Source organism: Columba livia, chromosome 11, assembly GCF_036013475.1.
Source record: "Columba livia isolate bColLiv1 breed racing homer chromosome 11, bColLiv1.pat.W.v2, whole genome shotgun sequence".
NCBI lineage: Eukaryota > Metazoa > Chordata > Aves > Columbiformes > Columbidae > Columba > Columba livia.
The window spans coordinates 10,604,899-10,626,100 of NC_088612.1; the positions used below are offsets into that span (position 1 = coordinate 10,604,899).

The window sequence follows — 21,202 nt, forward strand, 5'->3', positions numbered from 1 at the left end:
TCCCCAGCTGCCAAAGAGCCACCAGCCGTCCCCAGCGCTCCAGCTGACAGCTCGACCTGAGCTTTATGAGCAAACCAGCACAAAACCATGTAAGTCCTCAGCCCTTAAAAACTCCATTTTGGAAGCTGCTCTTTGGTAGAAGCCAAATTCACCACCCCACCCATAAAGTGACAGTGCCTAGAGCCACCGTGTGGTCCCCACACTACCACCGACCACGAAGAAACCACCACTCAGGCTGAGCCACTCAAGCTCATTTATTCTAGCTTTATTATTCTTGTACAAGTAGCCACAGGCTAAAATCTAAACAGAGCAAACTACAAAAAAACCTGCATTTTATTTTATTATTAACTTTTTTTTTTTTTTTATACAGAGCTAACAATCGTAGGATCAGTGGGATTTCAAATATCAAGACAGTTCAAAGTAAGAAAGGTAGAAAATAAACAGTAGAAAAGTGCTTTGTAATTTGGGTTTTTAATATTACTCTTAACGGTTGATTCCCAAAGAGGACTGGGACAAAGGTTTAGCATCGTCTTTACTATTATTATAAACACAAAGACATTGCAAGTTTAAATGATGGAAATACGATCAAAGGAAAATCCCTCTTTGCTTTGTAAGTAAGACCCTGATCCAAAGCCCCGTGAAATTCGGCTTTTCCCCGACTCGCTGGGCTTTGCACCGGCCCCGTCCCTTCTTCGTACAAGATGCCGAAGCTCAGACTCCGGTCTTGGAATAAAACTGGAGCCATTTCACCGATTTCCAGTGTTTTGGTGCTGGGGATGCTGGTACTTCACACAAAACCATCTCCCTGCCCACAGCTCCAGCCCAAGCATCTTTCCCTTTTCTTTTTTCGTTCTAATTTGACAGGTGAAGAAAATAAATGAGCAGGCATCAAGTTGCTTGATAGGATCTTTACTCTGCCTTCACGGGGAGGGATAGATTTCCAAATACTGTTTGCACAGATGAAGTCAGTAAGTAGCTCCCCCCCCGTGCCGCCACTGTTTATTTTCATAAGCTTTTAATTTCCTCTTTTTTTTAACCGATCTTCCCAGACTTAAGTGCTGTCAGTCAGCTCAGAGAGGGCTCAGACACAGCACTGATTCTCCCAAAATGCCATGGGATGGTTTTCTTGGAGAAATAACCCCACAGGCAGCAAAAAAAATAAATCATCCCTTCACCATCCAGAAGTGACAACACTTTGTAGCTTCTTTCCTTTATTATCGCCAACTTAAAAATGTACAGTCCCTTGGTATAATCTTGGGTGGAAGCTTTAAAATTCCCAGACTGGTCCAGCACTTAAAAATATTTCAGCGTCTTTACAAAACAAGGAAGAAGAAAGATATGGCAGACAAACAAATACCTGAATCCAACAGCAGGAAAATACCCTGTCACAGCATAAAACTATTCCCTGTTCAACTAAAGACAATGTGGATACTGTCCCTGAGGTAGCAGCTATCTCTGGTAAACTTGAGAGCTCCAAGAAGAGGTTGTGCCCACTATGGGTTACCAAAAAACAAAAAAAATATCAGTTTTTGGATAGTTTATTCCTCGCTGTAATTTCATCTCACCATCACCAGAAAAGTAAGAGGGTTGCTGTTGTTTGGGTGGGGTTTTTTGGATCTGCCCAGAAAAGGCAGTGAGTTGAATCTGTGGAGTTATTTCCTTGGAAAAAAAATACTAGAGGATGAGATTTCTACCCCAAATGTGGGCGGTTGCCAGTGGCTTGTGCTGGATCAAACACCTGCCCATTATCCAGCACTTTTATCTCTGGATAAAACTCTCTGACTCCTCCCATCAAGAAAAGAGGGAAAAGAAAACAAACTTAAAAGAAATGTGGTAAGCTGTGGCTTAAATGCTTGCAGTTTGTAAATGAATTATTGAGGTGAAGGGAATGCCAGCGGCACAGGGACATACTCCCAGAGCAACGATGCTCCTGCTCAACCAACAGCCTGGACAAAGCCTGAAGATCCCTTTGAAGAAGCCTCTGATTCCGTGAAAAGGGTATGTGCTCATGGAAGACCATGCATGAGCATTTTTGACACCTGTGGAACCGCATCCAAACCACTGGCAGCACACTCCAGTCCTACGTCTACCCAAGTACAACATGTCTACTTAAGTACAACGTATTTATCCAAGTACAATGTGTTTATCCAAGTACAACGTGTTGACTCAAGTACACTGTGTCTACCCAAGTACAACGTGTTTATCCAAGTACAACAGCTCCCAAGTACAACACGTCTGCCCAAGCACAACATTTCTACCCAAGTACAACATGTCTACTCAAGCACATGTCTACCTGAGTACAACACACCTACCCAAGTACAATGTGTCTACCCAAGTACAACATGTCTACTTAAGTGCATGTCTACTCAAGTAAAATGTGTTTACCCAAGTACAACATGTCTACTTAAGTACATGTCTACTCAAGTAAAATGTGTTTACCCAAGTACAACATGTCTACTTAAGTACAACATGTCTACCCAAGTACAACTACGCCTCAAGCACAGAATAAAAACAAGGCGGTTTCCCTCAAACATGGGGCAGCACTTTGGATGAACCAAGAACAGATTTGAAGCTGTGCTCCACACTGAAACCAAATACAATCTGGGTTGTTTGGGGTTTTTTTTGTTCTTTTTTCCTTCTTCTTTTACAGATTAAAGGCCAGACATATACCAGGTGATGTTTTTCCCAAATTTTTGGTGGGCACAGCTTTGCCCCAGCCCGGCTCAGGCAAGAGAGGCTGTTAATGTCGCTTTTCCAGCTAAGTGGCAGCTAGAGATGATACTCCACAGGTACAAAGCCAGAATGTGTCGTTTTGAGAGGGGTTTTTTTGCCCAGTTTTGTGGATTTGGGAGGCTTGGATAATTCAGGGAAGACCACGTTCCCCTGCTGGGTCTCCAGATTTCAGCCTCATCCCTTCAGGGACTGACCTGCCGCAACTGTCTGCGGCAGGTACCAAGAGTACAGATTGACAAGAGCGGAAAAGAAACCCCAGAAAAGAGGAAAAGCTAAACATCTAAAAAATAGTCTTTAAAGATTTACATCCATTTTAATCATCTCAAACCAAAACATAATCTGCATTGGTTTAAGCCATCACATTTCTGCATAATAATAAAGAAAAAAAAAAAAAACAACAAAAAAAGAAAAAGCTCTATTCTGGAGATACTATCATACTCAACTAGTCAAATGGCACAGCATTTCCCTTTAATAAAAGGAAGAAGTGACAAATACTTGTTACTATTACAATATCACAATAATATGATATTAAATTAATAGCATGTTCACAGCTCCAGGAGTCTGAGCTGAAAGCTAGTCTAAATTCTGTGTTCACTTTGGCAACAGTACTTATTCAATGTGAACGTCGGCATTACACACACACACACAAAATAAAATAAAAAGCTGGGCTGGAGTGGGATGGCAAGAGGAGACTGGGATTTCTTTGATATGGGTCTGACAGCCCATTTAGTCTCTTTGGTGGGGTGGGAAGAGGCTATTTGGGGATTTAATGCATAAATGTAACCCTTCACATCTTTTCTGTCCTGTAAAATGTTTGCAGGAGCAGGAGTTTTAATGGGACCGCATTTAACGAATGCCAAGCTTCAAGAGCTCCTTGCTCTAAAGGTCGATGCTGTTACATCTGGGCCAAGCTGAGTGATGAGGTTGGGAAGGACCAAGTCCCACTCGCCAGCCCAGCCCCACACCAGGACACCCCACAGGGGGAGAGACGTTTGCCTTATCGTCCCGTATATTGTATTATTTACACCATTATCAGTAGCATCCTGTTGCCAAACAGGAAGGTGATGAGGATATTTCTGACACAAGGGACTCTTCCACTGGTACCATTAAAAAAAACACCTTTTTTTTTTTTTTTTTGTGAAACTCATTTCCGTTCACTTTTCCTTCTGAACACGGTGACGTTTGACTTACCACCACCTACACAAAGAGTTCAAACCTTCACATTCACCCAGTTTTAACCAACCCACATGACGGGGAAAGGGCTGCTGCCCTCCAGCACCAGCTGGCCAATGTCCATGTCCCCATGGACGATGCTGGTCACACACTGACTCACAAGGACAACCCAAAAACCACGGTGGCACATTGGTGGTGGTCCCTGGAGGGTGAGGATCATGCATGAACCCTCTCTTTGGTGTCGGGAGCTCCTCTGACCACCCTGGGCATGGGGAAGGCCATCCTCTGGTGTAGGCCATAGCCACCTGGGAACCCTCCTTGCCTCATTCCTCCCAGGGAAATGAGCCCTTCTCAGCTCAGCCCATCCTGGAATGAGCCCTTGCTTACTGGAAACATGCTGGAGGAGCTGGAAGCAGCTCAGCAGCATCTCCAGGGGTTTGGGAAGTGCCATATCAGGGTTTCCTTGTAGGTGCTCCTGATGGCCGGGTGAGCTTGGAATGGACAAGATGGTGATGATCAGGTTCCCACCTCCCAGGGGTGCATGATGCTGCTTGTGCCCATGCATGCCATGAATCATCCCATGGGGAATCAGCCTTGGGGAGATGGACCCTCAATACACTCAGGATGGACCATGGCAGCCAAATTTGGCCCTGCAAGAGCAACAGTGCCAGCGAGCCACAGGTCACCAAGCTGTGTGGCTGCGGTGGCCTCAACAGTCTTTAAAGTAAAACAAAAAACTACGATACAAATCTCCACCACACAAAGATCCCACCGGAGCCCTGCTCCATGCCTAAAAGTAAAGCTCATAACACCAGTGAAGCATCTTTCTTGGTGTGGGGCTGAGTGGGAGAGGCAGGAATTGGGGAGAGGAGAGGACACACACACACAAACACACACACTCTTGAGGTAGAACATTGCTTTCAAGGTTTGGAAGTGCTTTACATGGGAACAATGACAAGAAAACCACCGAGGCAGCAGGTACCGAGTGTGACTGCTGAGGTAGGACCAAGCTTGTACTGACCAAGTGCTATGCTACTTGTTTTCTTTTGTTGAAGACGAAGGAAGACGCAGGTATTTCTGCTTCCCAGAAGACATTCATTCCGGTTGAGGTAGGTTCTGAGTTCACTTGGGTTGTCTGTCCAAGTCTTTCAGTAGCCCTCAGGCAGGCATCCTTTGACACACACACTCTTTTTTTTTTTACTTTTTTTTTTTCATATTATTTTGAGTCCATCAGCAAAAAAATTATCCTGAGAAACAGCGAAAGTGTACAAAATCATCAAATCCATGGAGAGATGGCCTTCCCAGGCCTCAATTTTTGGAGTCAAGTTAGAAGGATTTCTCTGAATCCAGTCTTCTGGAAATAAAAAATAGATCCAAAAAAGTAGTCCTAAAGCTGCTGATCAGGAAAAAGTCTGGGATGCCAAGAGGAGGCTCCAGAGTATTCCCAGTCTGTCAGAGATGGGAGAGTTTGCCAAAAACTCTGCCAAGGAGTCTTTTACGTAGCAGCTGCAGGAAAAATGCATCATGACCAGTCTCGATAAAGCCATCATCGGAAAAAACACCGAGAGGCCCCAGAGAGGTCAGAAAGATAAACTTCACAAGAGTTTCCAAAAGGCTGTATACACATATATATATTTTATATATATATATATATATAAAAATAAAGCAAAACAAAAAAATAACAATCAGACCGTAGAAATCTTCAATTGACCTGAGATTGACGACTCGTTGTAAAGACATCACCAGCCGCGGGTTTGGTTTCTGGTAATTCCTACAAGAGGGTTCGAGTCTTGGCAGTTTTATCCTTCATTGGCGGGACCATGGTCGGGAGCTGGAGCTGGGGGGCTGCCGCCGTGGGGGGGTTTTGGGAGGGGGTCTGGCTGCTCCTCGATGATGCTGAACTCATCCAGAGGGAGGGTGGATATCTGGGTGTCGTCGTGGGCGGCTGGGGGGCTGTGAGACACCTGGCAAGACAAAGGGACAATGCAGAAGGTCAGTCGCATCTTGGGCTGCATCAGGAGCGTGGGCAGCAGGTCAGGAGGTGACTCTGTCCCTCTGCTCTGTGAGACCCCTGCAGTGCTGGTCCAGCTCTGGTTCCTCAGAACAGGACACACATGGACCTGCTGGAGAGGGGCCAGAGGAGCCACAGGAATGATCCGAGGCTGGAACAGCTCTGCTGGGAGGACAGGCTGAGAGAGTTGCGGTGTTCAGCTGGAGATGAGAAGCTCCAGGGAGACCTTAGTGCGGACTTAAGTACTTCTGTACTTAAAAGAGGCTGATAAGAAATATGAGGACAAACTTTTTATCAGGTCCTGTTGTGATAGGACAAGGGGTGACAGTTTTAAACTAAAGGAGAGGAGATTCAGGCTGGACATGAGGAAGAAATTTTTTACAATGCGGCTGGTGAGAGCCTGTCCCAGGTTGGCCAGAGAGGTGGTGGATGTCCCATCCCTGGAGACACCCCAGGCCAGGCTGGACGGGGCTCTGAGCAACCTGAGCTGGTGAAGATGTCCCTGCTCATGGCAGGGGTGGCACTGGGGAAGCTGAGAAGGTTCCTCCCAACCCAACCCAACCCAACCTACTCCATGATTCTATGATAACACAGTGACAATGGTGGATCACCGATGCTCTCAGACACGCCACTGCACCTGCATTCCCTGGGCGTGATCCCTTTGTGTGCTGCTGGACTTACCGTCATTCCCTTATCCTGCTGCTCCTGGGATGTGGATGTTGGGAATAACCTCTCCAGCTCGTTCATATCCAACTGCTTTCCATTCAAGTCCCGCTCATCCCTGTCCCTGCGAGCGGCTCCGTTCAGGACGAGGCCTGTGGCACTCCGCTGGCTCCTGGGGATCTGTGGGGTTGAGAGCTGTTCCTGCACGTTTTTGCACATCAGCAGCCTGAAAAATAAAGAGGCAGGGCCTGAAGGTGAGTAAAGCCAGTGTCTCCCCCAATCCTGAGTCTGTGTTATCCCTGTGCTATGTTCCTTCGCTCCTTAAATCCCTCTTATAAAGACATATAGACACCACCTGTGCAATTCCATGCCGCAGGATGTGTCCCCTGAGATCTGTGTGGGAAACAGTCCATTATCACAAAGGTGTTTAGATATAAGGAAGAAATTCTCCCCCACGAGGTGGTGAGGCCCTGGCACAGGCTGCCCAGAGAAGCTGTGGGTGCCCTATCCCTGGAAGCGCTCAAGGCCAGGCTGGACGGGGCTCTGAGCAACCTGATCTGTTTGATGATGTCCCTGCTATATGGCAGGGGGGTTGCTACTAGATGATCTTTAAGGTGCCTTTCATCCCAAACCATTCCTTGATTCTATGATCACACTGGGGGTGCAAGACCCCTGCGGGGACACCCACATGGCACTAGGGACCACCATCCTTAGCAAGCAAGCCCTACCTTCCTCTGTACCCAAACATGAGGAAGAGGACACAGAATATAATGCATGTGACACCGATGTGGATCCCAATGATGATGCCAGTCGTGGAGGTCTTATTGTTCTGCTCGTCCTTCATGCAGTCACAAGGGGGATTCAGCACTGCCAGAAAAAAAGAGGAGAGGGGGTCAGTGGTGCTCTTTGCCTCTTGGTCCTCCAGCTTTTGGGGGGCCCAGGGGAAAAGCGGGACCCTGGGCCATAAGCAGGGCAAGAGGATAGCAGCATGGGGGCCTGGGTGGGACACCAAAGCAGCTCCCTGCTCCTGGTACCCCAGCAAGGCGGTCCCAGCAAGCACAGGACTGGAAGGTCCATAGAGAGCCAGCCCCATTACCCAGGCTGCTGCTATTAGATGCTATTAATGAATAAAAACAAGTCTGATGTTAATTTTTACAAACCCCTGTGCCTGAGGTGAGAGGCAGCTACCAGAGCAGGCTGGTACCTGATAGAAAGCACTGAGTATGCAGATGCCAACAAGATTAATATTTACTCCAACATAGACAGAGCGGTAATAACTGTCTCTGGAAGATATTCCCACTGGAAGGCTTAAAAGGCTTCCAAGATCAGCAAGATGTTTTCTTACACATAGATGAATATGAAAGGTGTGATCAGTTAGAGATTCCCTCTAGAGATTTCCCCTTTTCTGCCGTGTAACACAGTGCTCATGCCTTGCAGCCCCTCTTTCCAAAGCCACGTGTCCTCTCTTCCCAGCACCAGGGAAGGTCAAAATATCCAAGAGAGCTCCAGGAGAGCAGAGATGCTCGGTGCATCACGTCTTGCTTGAGGACAGCAGCTCTTAGCTTATACATGGGGATGGTGCAAGCCACGTGGCAAGGAAACCACCCAGACCAGCACCAGGTGGTCCCACCCCTGCAGAGTTTTGCTTCATCCTTTGTGATGCTGAAAATAAATGAGTGGCTGAAGATGAGATGCAGTGTAGAGCCCCAGATGTCTGGGGAATGTGTCTGGTCTCACCACACTCCTGTAAAATGCTTTTCACAAACCACCAATGTCCCATCTCACCTGTCCTCTCCACAGTTTCCCTCAAGGACACAAAGCGGACAGTTGAATTTCCATCCCCATGCTGGTTATAGGCGAGGAGCTTGACTTCATACACCACTGACGCATCTGTTTTGATGGAGACACAAGAAAGGTATTTCAGGTTTAATCATTAGTGTTTTCTCCCCGAGTTATGCTTATTCAGAAAACGCACATCTTGCCAAATGCACACAAGATGCTGCAAACAGGAACTGGGAAAGCGCTCCAAAAACTCAGGGCAGAGCTGCAGCACCTTCTGTTTAGTAGCCATGCATAGAATCATAGAATCATTTTGGTTGAAAGAGACCCTCAAGATCATCAAGTCCAACCATTAACTTACTGTATCATTAAACTGTGTCTCTAAGAACCTCATCTCCACATCTGTTCAACCCCTCCAGGGATGGTGACTCCACCATTGCCCTGGGCAGCCTGTTCCAATGCCCAACAGCCATTTCTATGAATAAGTTTTTCCCAATATCTGATCTAAACCTCCCCTGGCACAATTCGAGGCCGTCAAGCTGTCACTGTACTCACCCAGGTGGGTAATGTTATATGCCGTGACGTTGCTCGGCAGCAGCACCGGACCCGTGTACTGGGAGAGGTGGACCTTGCGGTAATACAGCTTGAAGCCTTCGTGCTGGCCCAGCTTGATGGAGGGTTCCCATGTAGCCTGGACGGTGGTGCTGTTAATGACTTTAATAAAGAGGGATGGTATGGCTGGGACTGCAACAGAGAGAAAGACAGTGGGTTGCACATGCTTTTTGACTGTGTGATAAAAAACTCCCCAGGAGCCGTTCCCTGTTGTCACCACACCAAAGAACATGCTAGAAGAGATTGAGAAAAAAAATCAGATCAGACCAGATCCTGGTTTAAACAGCTTTGAACTTCTTCTGGGAGCTGTAATGAGTTTCTAAGGGTTTCCTCTGTTCAGTTCAGCAAGGTAAGAGGCTACTTTCACATTCCAGTTGCAATCTGATGCTCAGCCCCCTCAGGTCAGGGCAAGAATGCAGTGACTTTGGCAATGCATTCCCAAATTCCACTTTTCTGCCCTCGCCCTGAGGGTAGCGAGGACCTTTCAGAGTGATTAATCCCCTAGGGAGGAAGGAACCAGAAGGGATGGAGCTGGAGACATCTCTCTTAAAAGCCTGCTAGGTACCTGCGCTGGCTTGCAGGGTGTGCAGGAGCTTGTTCTTCCCATTAGGAGGGAGGTTTGTGACTCTGTGCTGGGGATTTAGAAGAGAATTTGGGCATCTTCGTCCACCAGGACACTTATTGCTCCAGTCAAAGCCCCCAAACTCTGCCCTCATTCTCAGGGTGGGGGTGTCACAGCCATTTAATCCCCAGAAAGCTGCCTGGCCCCATCTTGCCCCATCAGCCTGGGCTGAGAGGCAAAGACTTGCAAACCAAAGCCAGTTTTCTTCTGATGCAGATATCTGGGGTTTCCAGAAGTTAATTCTACACACGCCCTGTCCCTGCACAGCGCTGGGGCACACAGGACCACATTTCCCCCCAAATCTCCTTCCTTCTCCTCTTCTGACAGCACCAGGACAGTGATGTGTCACAGCAGGACATTTCACTGGTTATTTTTTTCACCTCATTCCACAAAACTGCCCGGCACCGGGAGAGAGAAGGGTCTTTGGGTGCTGCTCTACGAGCTCGGCTAAACCCTGCAGCAAAAGCACTGAGCAGAACAACAGCCCTGCTTCTTCAGCAGCCTCCAGGCTTTACGGCAGAGCTATTTTTCCAATCCCACGTGATTACAAGCTCAGAAGTTCCCAAATATAAAGATTCCTGGGCTTGCCTTGGACCGACGCTGCTTTTTGTCTTTTTTTTTCCCCAAAGGGTCTCTAAAGGATGAGCCGTGCAAACCCGGCCTTGATGGTGTCCTTTGGCAGAGTTCAGCACAACCATTTACTGAGCGATAGTGAAATGTGGCCACATCAATCTAAGACTGACAAGCTAAAAAGGGCATTTCCTCCACTTAACAGCAAAGGCAAAACCCCATAGCACAACTGTTTCCCTTTTCCCAGGCATGGAGAGCTCCAGCTTTCCCCCAAGGAGATTTAGGGAAAGGAAAAACATATCTCCTGGTGAGCAGGACGGTCTGGGCAACCCTGTCCCTTCCCAAAGTGATGCTCTCCTGCAGGTTCCAGGTGGGCTTCAGGCAAAGCCCACCAAACATACACAGTAAGAGGAGCAAAGCCCTGCTGACTGGTGAGAATCTCCATGGGGATTCAGGAGGAAAGACTCAGCTGTCCCGGGGCAGGACAACGAGATCCCATCCTGCCCGAGTGCTGCCAATGGGAAAAAAAAAAAAGGCTTGAAGTACTTTCATCTTGCTAGGATTTATTCTGATGTGCATTTCATCAATGGGAAGGCCACACAAAGCAACTTCTGCGTGCAAAACACAGAGCAATTTCTCTTTATACCAGAATATATCATTCTTCCCAAGGATGCGTAATTTTTGCAATCCAACTAAATACTTTTTTTTTAATTTCTAATTTTCCCAGTTCTCTCTGGGGCAAAACTAGAGATTGTCTGGATCAACACTCTGAGAAGTTGGACTCTGGCTTCAGGCATCAGGGGTGAAAATGCCACGGAAAGGGAAATCACATTATCCCATGGACAAAGAAACACTGATGTGGGCCATCCTGATTTGTGAAGTTGGCTTTATTTTAGGGCTGCATAGCCTTACATTTAACAAAAACCACAAGAATCTCTCTCCTTCAAAGCATGGAATATATAGTATTTATTCAAACTTTGAGTATATATATATATATATATGCATAATATTGATTATATGTATGCACTCGCAGAATGCATGTGCTGTTTATAATGTTATTACACAAATAAGTGTATACAAATGGAGTATATCTGTGTGTGTGTTTAAAAACATGTACACACAGCAGTGTATATGCGCTTCACAGAAGTATATATAAGGCATAATACAGATCTACTATAAGTAAGGCATCTCCCTCATGCTAAGGACTGGGATACTTGTTTTCCTCTTCTGTGCTGTTTGGAATTTTCCCCAGGTCATTTCAACTTTCTTCTTGAAGGCGTCTTTAGCCGAAGATGACTAAAGGAACAGTCTTCATCCTAGAGAAATGTCAAAAAGTCCTGGAGAAAATCCTAAAAAGCATTAAAAGACAAGAACAAGGAGTGTGTGCTGCTTAATGAAGCAGGGAGAGTTTGAGATTTAAAATACCATGGCATTTGTGAAACGGCATAAAGGAGACGAGTAGGGAGGCGACAGGAGGACCTTTCTAGCAAGAGAGGTTTATGGAGGATGAGGTTCACTTGGGAGGTTTCTCTACCGCATCTTCCCTTCACCTTTCCATCCAAAATTGTCCCCAGCACAAAGGAAGGAGCACTGCACTTCCACAAAGTGTTGGAGGATTCAGCCACATGCATTCATAAAATCATAGAATGTCCTGAGTTGGAAGCGACCCAGAAGGATCATTGAGTCCAACTTCTGTCCCTGCACAGGACAGCCCCAAAATTAGAGAATCAGAGAATATCCTGAGTTGGAAGGGACCCACAAGGACCATCATCTGCATTCTCAGCAGATTCCTGGCCCTAAGAAGCTGAGCTCCCCACTCGGAAAGGAGCCTTGCTCCTCAGGACCTTCACCCTACTATGGCTCCAGACAATACCAGCATAACTTAGACCAGTCTCCAGCTGGCAGATTCACCCACCATGTCCTTTCCATGCAAGGCAGGACATGGCAACGTGGTGACACGGAGGGTCCAGCCACCACGGGGCTTCACACACATTTCTGTGCACTTCTCATGCACGTCATGCTGAGCTGGGATGACAATGCCAAGACACGGCATGTTGGGAAAATCCCATCCCTTTCCAAGGCTCTTAGCAAGAGCTCCAGGGGCTGCCCAAGCCCAGGGGAACCTCAGCACTCTTGTGCACGTTGGAAATCATAGAACCATAGAAGAGTTTGGGTAGTAGGGCCTTCCCAGCTCCCCCAGTGCCACCCCTGCCATGAGCAGGGACATCTTCACCAGCTCAGGTTGCTCAGAGCCCCGTCCAGCCTGGCCTGGGATGTCTCCAGGGATGGTTCATCCACCACCTCTCTGGGCACCCTGGGCCAGGCTCTCACCACCCTCATGTCCAGCCTGAATCTCCCCTCCTTTAGTTTAAAACCATCGACCCTTGTCCTATCATAACAGGCCCTGCTAAAAAGTATGTCCCCATCTTTCTTATCGGCCCCTTTTAAGTATGGAAAAGTCATAATAAGGTCTCCCCAGAGCCTCTCCAGGGGCTGAACACCCCAACTCTCTCAGCCTGTCCTCCCAGCATTGCTGCTCCAGCCTTGGATCATTTCTGTCGCTCCTCTGAGAAGGCACAGGGTGAAATGGCTTGGCTGTGAGATGAAGCAAATCCGCAGTGAAACCTTGATTTGGTGACAAAAGCCACTGGATCCTCTCTGACCTGCTCTCTCCCCTGGGAGCAGAAGGCAACAGGCACCCGAGTGAAGCAAAACAAACAAATCAAGCCAGAACTGTGGCTTTTAAATATCTTTTTATCTTCCTACAAGATAAACACAAGCTGGGGTTGAGGGATCTCAACCAGGCCAGCTTGTCCATCCTGAACAGGGAGCTAATTGCTGCAGCTTCGTTACACAGGACAAACCCTTTTTAAAGGATAGCAGAGCAGGACAATGATGCCTTGAAACTTCAGAGAGCTGGGAAATTTATGATCCCATTACCAGATGCCTAACTATTTCTGTCATGATTGAAGGTAATAATGATAAAAAGTCCTCTGTAGCCTGACCCAGACTTCTGCAGAAACACCAAGCTCTGTGAAGCATGGCTGGCTTCTGGCTCCAGTAGCTGAACTCAGAGCATTAGGTCAAGGAGTTTCAAGTTGGGCCTTAGTCCATCCTTCTGTCTCTAAATTGGAAGGAAAAACAAACTCCAAGGGTGACCGGTTCCCTGCACAGTACCAAGGAAAATAAACTCACAGGGTAACGACCTAGCAGGGCGAGGATTTATTGCCGTTGTGGCTTAAATGCTGTAGTAAACATCTGCAAAAGCTGAAAAAGGAATGAGAAATGGATCCCCCACCTAGAGCCAACACACTCCTTCATTTGATCCCAAATAACATCCTCACACCAAAGGTCCTCTCTGCTGCAAATTCATAATTTCTGAGTGTTCATGAGAACAATGCAATGCTCCTAAGAAATTAGTATCAGTATGTGAGACAAGCCAGTATTCAGAGGTGCTGGAGAGGTGTGAGTCTCTAGGAAAATGTTCCTAAAATGCCAGCTGAGAGATCACACTGGGGCTGTGGTTTCTGCCTGGTGCCTGTGTTCAAGGGTCCTGCATTAGAGCACCCCCTTTCTTACTGGAGAAGCTAACTGCTGGCCACATCCGTGAGGCCAAGTCAGGGAAAAAAGCGGTGGAGATCACCCTGACTTCCCACTGAGCCAGAAGGCTGCCCCGAGGCAGGGACCTGTAGGTCAGGACAACGCAGCTCCAGTGTGATTTCCCCACGGTAAAACAGAAAAAAATTCAAATTCAGAAAAATATTGTACCTATCAAGTCAGAGCTGCGAGTACCAGAGCTGTCTGAGCGGGGAATCTGCATTTAGTGAGTGGTTTAGGAAAAGCCCAGAGCAGCTGTGATGCATGAGACCAGCCAGACTCATACCCCACCCCAACACAACATCAGCTACGTTTGAGGTGATTCTGCACTTAAAGCAATCAGTCCACCCCCATCTAACGATACAAGAGTTTTACAACATCCCAGAGCATGAGGAGGAGCGGGAACAAGGAGCATCAACACTACAGGCTACGTGCCAAAGCTCTCTGGGGTGGGTATCAGGGTGACTGGTGCTGCTGCTACACACAGCGGGTTTCAGCATCTGATGATGGCCCAAGTGCAAAGCGTTCCTTACCTTCTCCCAGCGTGCTCACCACAGTGACTTCTGAGGCTTTGCTGGCACCCCGGGAGGTGTAAGCCTTTATGTAAAAGCTATAGCTGGTGGAGGGCTCTAAATCAGTCACTAGCTGCTGGAAGGTGCTCTTGCTAACAGCCTCCTGATACTCCATCTCTACAGGATCTGAAGTGCAAAGAGAGAGAGAACAGAGTGGCGTTAGGCTTTGCAAGAGGTGAAGAGACTAAACTGATGTTGCAATTGGTAATTTTGGTCCCTCCTGTGGATACAAATCTGCCTACATAATTTTCTCCTTACGTTTCTGTGCACTTTGCAGAGACCGAAATGGGCAGCAAGATCTGACTACGCAGCTTCACCCTCCCCACCCTTTTGGTATTTACAGTAGCATTACTGCCTCATCTTTGTCCTTCAGAGACATGCAGATGTTGGAGAACATGGGTGGCAGCACTGCCTACTGTCATGCAGATCTGGTTTACCTCCAGGGCCATGTTGCTAAATTATGGGAAGGGTGGGGATGCTCCGGGCAGCAGGTAGAGGACTGTACCTGCGGCTTTCCGAATGTGCAGCACGTAGCCGATGATCTCCTTGGTGTTCTGCAGAGGTTCTTTCCAAGACACCTGGATGGTGGTTGCAGAGACCGTCTCAGCCTTCACGCTCTGCGGAGGGCCGGGCAGCCCATCGGCCCACAGGACCGTGAGGCGAGCGCTGGCTTGCGTGGAGCCGGCGCTGTTCTCGGCGATGCACTGGTAGATGGCTTCATCCGCCTGGTTGATCCCGTAGATGGACAGCGTGCTGCATGGGGACACGAGAGGAACAAGCATTTCACCAAGTGCTCACCAGCAGACATCCCTCCCCTCCAGCCACGTACAGGAAAGACACAGAGATATACGAGAAGGGCCAGAGGAGCCACAGAAATGATCCGAGGTTAGAACAGCTCTGCTGGGAAGACAGGCTGAGAGAGTTGGGGTGTTCAGCTGGAGATGAGAAACTCTGGGGAGACCTTACTGTGGCCTTTCCATACTTAAAAGGGGCTGATAATAAAGATGAGGAAAGACTTTTTAGCAGGGCCTGTTGTGACAGGACAAGGGGTGATGGTTTTAAACTAAAGGAGGGAGATTCAGGCTGGACATGAGGAAGAAATGTTTTCCACTGAGTGTGGTGAGAGCCTGGCCCAGGTTGCCCAGAGACGTGGTAGATGCCCCATAGAACATAAGAATAGAATCATTTTGGTTGGAAGAAACCCTCAGGATCATAGAGTCCAACTAAAACCTAACTCTAGCACTAAACCATGTCCCTAAATGGCTTTAAGCAGAGCAGTATGTTTTTTATGCCTTTAATCCTGACCCCAGGCAAGGCAGCACTTCCCTCAGAAGGGGGTCAGGCCTGCATATTGAGCCTTCTGTTCCCTTTTAGAAAGGAATCTTCTGCAATCACAACCACCTTTTTTTTGCAGGTGCTGTTTTTGATGAAGGATACAAGGTGCCCCTGTCGCCTCTTACCACCTGATGAAGATGTCCCTGCTCATGGCAGGGCCTGGACTGGATGAGCTGTGAAAGTCCCTTCCAACCCAAACTCTTCTATTTTTCTATGACATGGTCCCCATGCTGGCTCTGACGGCATCCCCCATGCTTCTGTTTCCACAGAAAGCTTCCAGGAAGCTGTGGGTTGGTGATTTTGCAGAAGGAAAAGCCCAGGAGGTGGATGCATCTTTCCCTGGACCCCATGACTGGGCAGATTGTCTCGAGTTGCAGAGACTGTGGGTCAAGTACAGCCAGACGGGGATACAGGGAATGGGGAACAGAGGATCTGAAACCCTGAATTCATGAAGATCCCAGCCACGTGACAGAGAGAGCTCTGTGGCAAGTGCATCCATCCACCCAAACCAGCTTTAACTGGCTTTGTTCCAGTACACACCAGTTGAGACCCATCCAGGCACTGCACATGGTTGCTGAGCCAAGTCCAATCAAGCACAGCCAGAAAGCCCTCTGGTGAGGCTCTAATTGCATTATAGCACATTAGAGTAGTCTTAGGGTAACATCGGGATTAGCTGATTTACCCGGCAGGGTTACAGCCTCAGCTCCTGCTTCTGCATTTTCAGAAACATGATGAGCATGAGCCAAAAGCCAAAGCTTAGGAGCAAGTCACAGGTTTTGTCTGCAAAACTTCTTGAGCACTTTTTTGATGCTGGTGCCTCAAAGTTTGCCCTCCCAGGGCAGGCAGAACAGTTCTTCCAGCCTGTGCTCGGGAACCTTCACTCAGGCTTAGGGGCCTCCAAGATAAAGACAGACACTGGCTACACTGATGGAAAACACCTCCAAAGAGGGGGAAAACCAACGATGTAGCAGCTTGTGTACAACCAGAGCAAGTTCAGGGCCAGTGCAAGGGCTGCATCTTTAAAACACCACCAGTAAATATTGATTCAGAAATGTTTGTGCAAGACATTATCTCTATCTTGCCATTCAGTGTGCAAAACAGCTTTTCTTAATAACATTTGTTAATAAACAAGGACCCCTCAATGAAAGCCCTGATCTCCCCAGGGCTTGCGCCCTTCTTCAGAAACCAAGCCAGGAACAACACAGTTCAATTTGTGTGGACAAAACACCGCTCACCACCGCCTCTGCTTCCATTTTTGAGCATCACCCATATGCGCACCATTCTGGATTAATCCCTTTTTGTGCATCTGCAGTTCCAGTCCTGTCCAGTTCATCTGAACTGTGGTTTGCTTCTGGCTTGACAATGTTTTCAAGACAATGATCCCCACAAGCTTCAGCATCATCTTTCAGGCTTATGCCAAAGCTCACATGAGCTTTTTGGTTGCTATTTTTCTGTAAGAAATTACCTGAGCCTAACCAAATCTGCATCCACTGCGTCCCTCTAGGGAAAAGTAAATGATTTTCTTCTCCTGTGGTGAATTCCAGGTGAATTTGGGACTTGACCGCACATGAGTAAATCCCAAGCGTCCCTGCTGATGCGAGGGGCACTTCATGGCTTTTTGGGATTCATCATCAAAGCTGCCTCTTATGTAAATGAAAAATTGTACATGGGAAGTTGAAATGATAAATAACTTGCTACTTACTGGCTGCCTGTATGTCAGAACAAACATTCCTCCTAATTGCAGCAAGATATTGGTCTTCCTATATTAAAATTTATTATTGCTGTTGTTTTAACATTCATATTTGTGCCTTGCAAATTATCAGGGCCGTGGTGAGTGAGCAAATGTTTAACAGTCATCTATTTATGTCCTGTGCCTTTGTTTCCTTGGAAACACTGTAAATGGAATATCAAATGTGATGGTTTCAGCTGATACGGTGATTTTAGAGAATCAGCCCTAAGCTCCCCTCATAGCCACTGGGCTCAACGTATCTGATTAAATGGAAGAAGAAAGGCAGAGCTGGGAGGGGGGGACAGGGAGGAAGGGCTCGATGTGTGGCTCAACTGTGTCAACAACGGCTGATTCCTGCGAGGACAGATGGCAGAAGGCAGGATTACGCCGTCCAAAAGCTGTACACGCAGCTCGGCACAAAGCAGATGTGTGGAAGGAGCAGCAATTCCTTCTGCCCCGTCAATGCTGGGATTATTTCCACCCGGCCGCTGTGCATCTGGGCACCCAGGAGCAGCCCGGTTGGGCTGGCACGCGAGTCGAGAGCAGTGTTAAGCTGCGCAAGCAAAAAGTAGCCCAGGAACGATGAGTATTTAGGCTCTGCTACCTCCAAGGGTATTTATTTTCTCAACGCGGAGAGGGGAAAAGATGGGGAGCAGAGAAGAGGGGAGCCTGGTTGGAACCAGTGGTGCAAGGAGCCTGATGGCAACAGCATGACTGTACAATCAACGAATCACTTTGGTTGGGAGAGACCCTCAAGATTGAGTTCAACCGTTAACCCAGCCCTGGCACTGCCCCATGTCCCTGAGAAACCTCATCTTCGTGTCTGTTCAACCCCTCCAGGGATGGTGACTCCACCACTGCCCTGGGCAGCCTGTTCCAAAGCTCGACAAATGATGCTGACGCTGGGGTCAAAGTTGTCTCTGTCCTGGGAGGATGAGTGGCTGAGCAAAGTTTATCTTGTGCAACACAGGTGATGTGCTGGATGCCAGCACTCCTGGAGCAGGACAGCACTTAGCCACTGGGACCCAGAGCTGGGCAGAGCCTTGGATAGCCCAGCTGCCTCTCTGCAGAAGTGCCAGGGCAGCCGGAAACACTGTCATGCACAGTCAAGTCAGAAGAAAAGAAATATAATAATTTTCTGCAAAGTGGACATGGCTTGCTTCAGGCTTTGAAAAGTTTGCTTTCATTGAGATTTCCAAGGCTGCGTTTGGACGTATCGAGCAATAAGAGCCTTGGCCACCCATCACCACGTTATCCGGAACGATGCGCAGGTAATGTCATCAATAAAACACCTGGATTTTCAGCTGTGTCTATAAACCTGGGTATGGAGCAGAAACCAAGGGTGGAGAAGTTGATGAGCAGAATGCCCAGTATCTAAACACCAGTTTCATGGGTTTTCTCTGTCTGTCAGTCCCTCTGACACCTGCAGGCAGACTCTAAAGGAGGCTGTGAGCTCCTGCAAGCCCCAGCGTGAGCTTGGAGGGATGCTGGGAGCTGCAACGAGGAGGGCAAGTGCTGGCAGAGAGTGACGTGAATCCCAGCATCGTCCCAGCTGACACCTCTGCTGTGCATCCCTTTTCATCTTTACTGAGAAATTCTTCCCACCTTCACCCACCGCATCACCCCATGGATGTAGATGATGCGACACCACAGGGTCAGTGTCTGATCCATCAACTTTCCCGGGTTTTGCCGCTTTTTGTAGTTTTCATTTTTTTTAAGGAAGCTTAAACAAAAGGAAAATATGTAGTTGCCGTGCGAGGAGATGCAGAGCGTCTCTGCGCGTCAACCATCTGAAATATGCAGTGTCCTTTTATTTCTTCCCGTCAACAGGGGGAAAAAAAAAAATCTGTCACTTTGGGACATCTGCTGTTGGAAAACTTTCCCGCGGGTGCCAGACCGGCAGCGCCGTGAGCACGTCAGACGAGGCGAGATGCCAGAAGGCTTTTTGCTGGTCACCAAAGCCGCTCGGCGAGCCGAGGGCTCCATCACATCCCTGCACAAAGCCCTGACAGGCATTGATGGAAGTGGGGAGAGGAGCCGCCGCAGATTCACACCCGGCTGGAGCTGAAACGAGACGTCTCGGCCGCTCGAAAGCCGCGGTGTTCCCAAGCTGTCTCCTCGTTCAGAGGCAAATCAGGATGAGTGATCTGACTCGGGTCAGGGGTCCGGGCCGGTGACCGGAGATCGGCTTTCCAAAGGCTCCTCTGAAAAAAGTCTGAGAACTGAAGGAAGCCTCTTCATTGCTTCAGCCACACAAAGAAGAAGAGGGGCCCATCTGGAAGGAGATCAGCCTGCGCGCGCACACGGGCGCACAAAAGAGGGAGTGTGATGAAATTAATGTGGGGAGCAGGCTGCGGCCAGCAGAGAGGGTTTTAAGCACCAGAGAGCCACCAGTGCCACATTCAGATGTCCCATGGCCATACCCTGCGTGTATCACAGGTCACGCTGTGCCATCCTGCACCCACCAAACCGCTCCTGGGCTGCTGGTCGGTGCTTTTTTCCCTTCAGTACCAGTTCTTTGCCATTTCACAGAAATGCCCTTTATTTTGAAGGTGGCCTTGTACAGGCTGAGAATAAGGTACAAAGCTTGAAGAGCGACACTCACAGGTCCAAGGGAACACTGCAGATCATCCCCAGCCATCTGTAGGCATGTTCTTTCACTTCCAGAAATGAAATAGCCTGCAGGGTTTCCCAGGTGAAATCAGGTTGTGTTATGCAGCTGAATGAACTCTTTCCACACAAACTGCTTTATATGGAGGGATGCGGTTTCTGGAGGGATGTTGCTGGTCCCAGTATGATGCACGGTGCTGTGGGGAACCACTGGTACCAATGAAAGGTCCATCAGATCGCAGTCTGCAGAGCTGTTGAGGGATGCTGCTCCTTCTTGTGTCCCTGGGAGAGGATGAAGTCCAGCAGGATGGAGATTTGGTTGTATGGTGTGTTTTCTGCAAATGGGATGTTGCAAATGGCATCGCATTTGCTACACGAGGCTCAGCAGCAGCACCATTTAATCTCAGCTAACATGGGTTTTGTCGAAAAAAGCTGCCTCGTGAATGACAGGTTGTAGTTTCCCTCGGTTTGGTACCAAAAGGGTTGTCCTGTCCCAAGTGCTTGCGCTAGCATTAAGCAACATGACAAATGCAAGAAAAGCAATGATGTCCTGAAGTTGGTTTATGGAGGAATATTTTCCCTGATGAACCTTGAGCATTTGTGGCCCTTGAAGTGAGTCATTCCCAGAGCACTAACACAAGTGCAAACCAGTGCAGAAGAATTTTAAAAGGAGACAGTTCATAAGCAAAGGTCACCAAGGAAAGCAAATGCCACTTGAGCCCAGGTTCTAACGAAGCCTTTTTCCGGTGGAACAAATGAAGTCTCTTAATTACCATTTTGTAAATAAAATCTTCTTGGAAAATCAATATTTAGAGCCTGCCTTCTCTGAAGATGTTGGCCTTTGTTCCTTGCTATTACAGCAATATAAACCCCACAGTGTGATCTACTTCTAGGCTGAAAATTACCCCCCTGAACCTGACTGGGTCAAAGGAAGGAAAGCAATAAAGCTTTCAGAGCAGTAATTCGAGTACTACTTCATGCTTCCTGGTGAATTTTGAAGTAATAGCCAAGAAAGGATGATTTTACACAAGCCCACAATTAACTCAGCCAGTAACCGCAATCTGCTTTCCCGATGGGCTGGTGATGTCGGGTGGGAATTTTGCTGGAAATGCCGATCGCGCCTCTCAGGCATTTGGATCATAATTAATCTGAATCACCCCAGGAACAACACGGACAAAACAGCATCTCTGACCAGC

At 48.0% G+C, this 21,202-nt stretch overlaps 1 protein-coding gene across 1 annotated transcript in view; it reads right to left on the reverse strand.

The window, feature by feature from the left end:
* Positions 1-4,807: 4,807 nt before the first annotated feature.
* IGDCC3 (immunoglobulin superfamily DCC subclass member 3) overlaps positions 4,808-21,202 on the reverse strand; it is a 103,858-nt gene continuing 87,463 nt past the window's right edge. The window contains exons 8-14 of the mRNA XM_065076757.1: positions 14,838-15,085; positions 14,294-14,458; positions 8,915-9,103; positions 8,366-8,470; positions 7,309-7,447; positions 6,599-6,806; positions 4,808-5,870 (exon numbers count right to left, since the gene is read on the reverse strand). Coding sequence (XP_064932829.1) covers positions 5,706-5,870; positions 6,599-6,806; positions 7,309-7,447; positions 8,366-8,470; positions 8,915-9,103; positions 14,294-14,458; positions 14,838-15,085 — 1,219 coding nt within the window. The 3' untranslated portion in view covers positions 4,808-5,705. The remainder of the gene's footprint in view (positions 5,871-6,598; positions 6,807-7,308; positions 7,448-8,365; positions 8,471-8,914; positions 9,104-14,293; positions 14,459-14,837; positions 15,086-21,202) is intronic.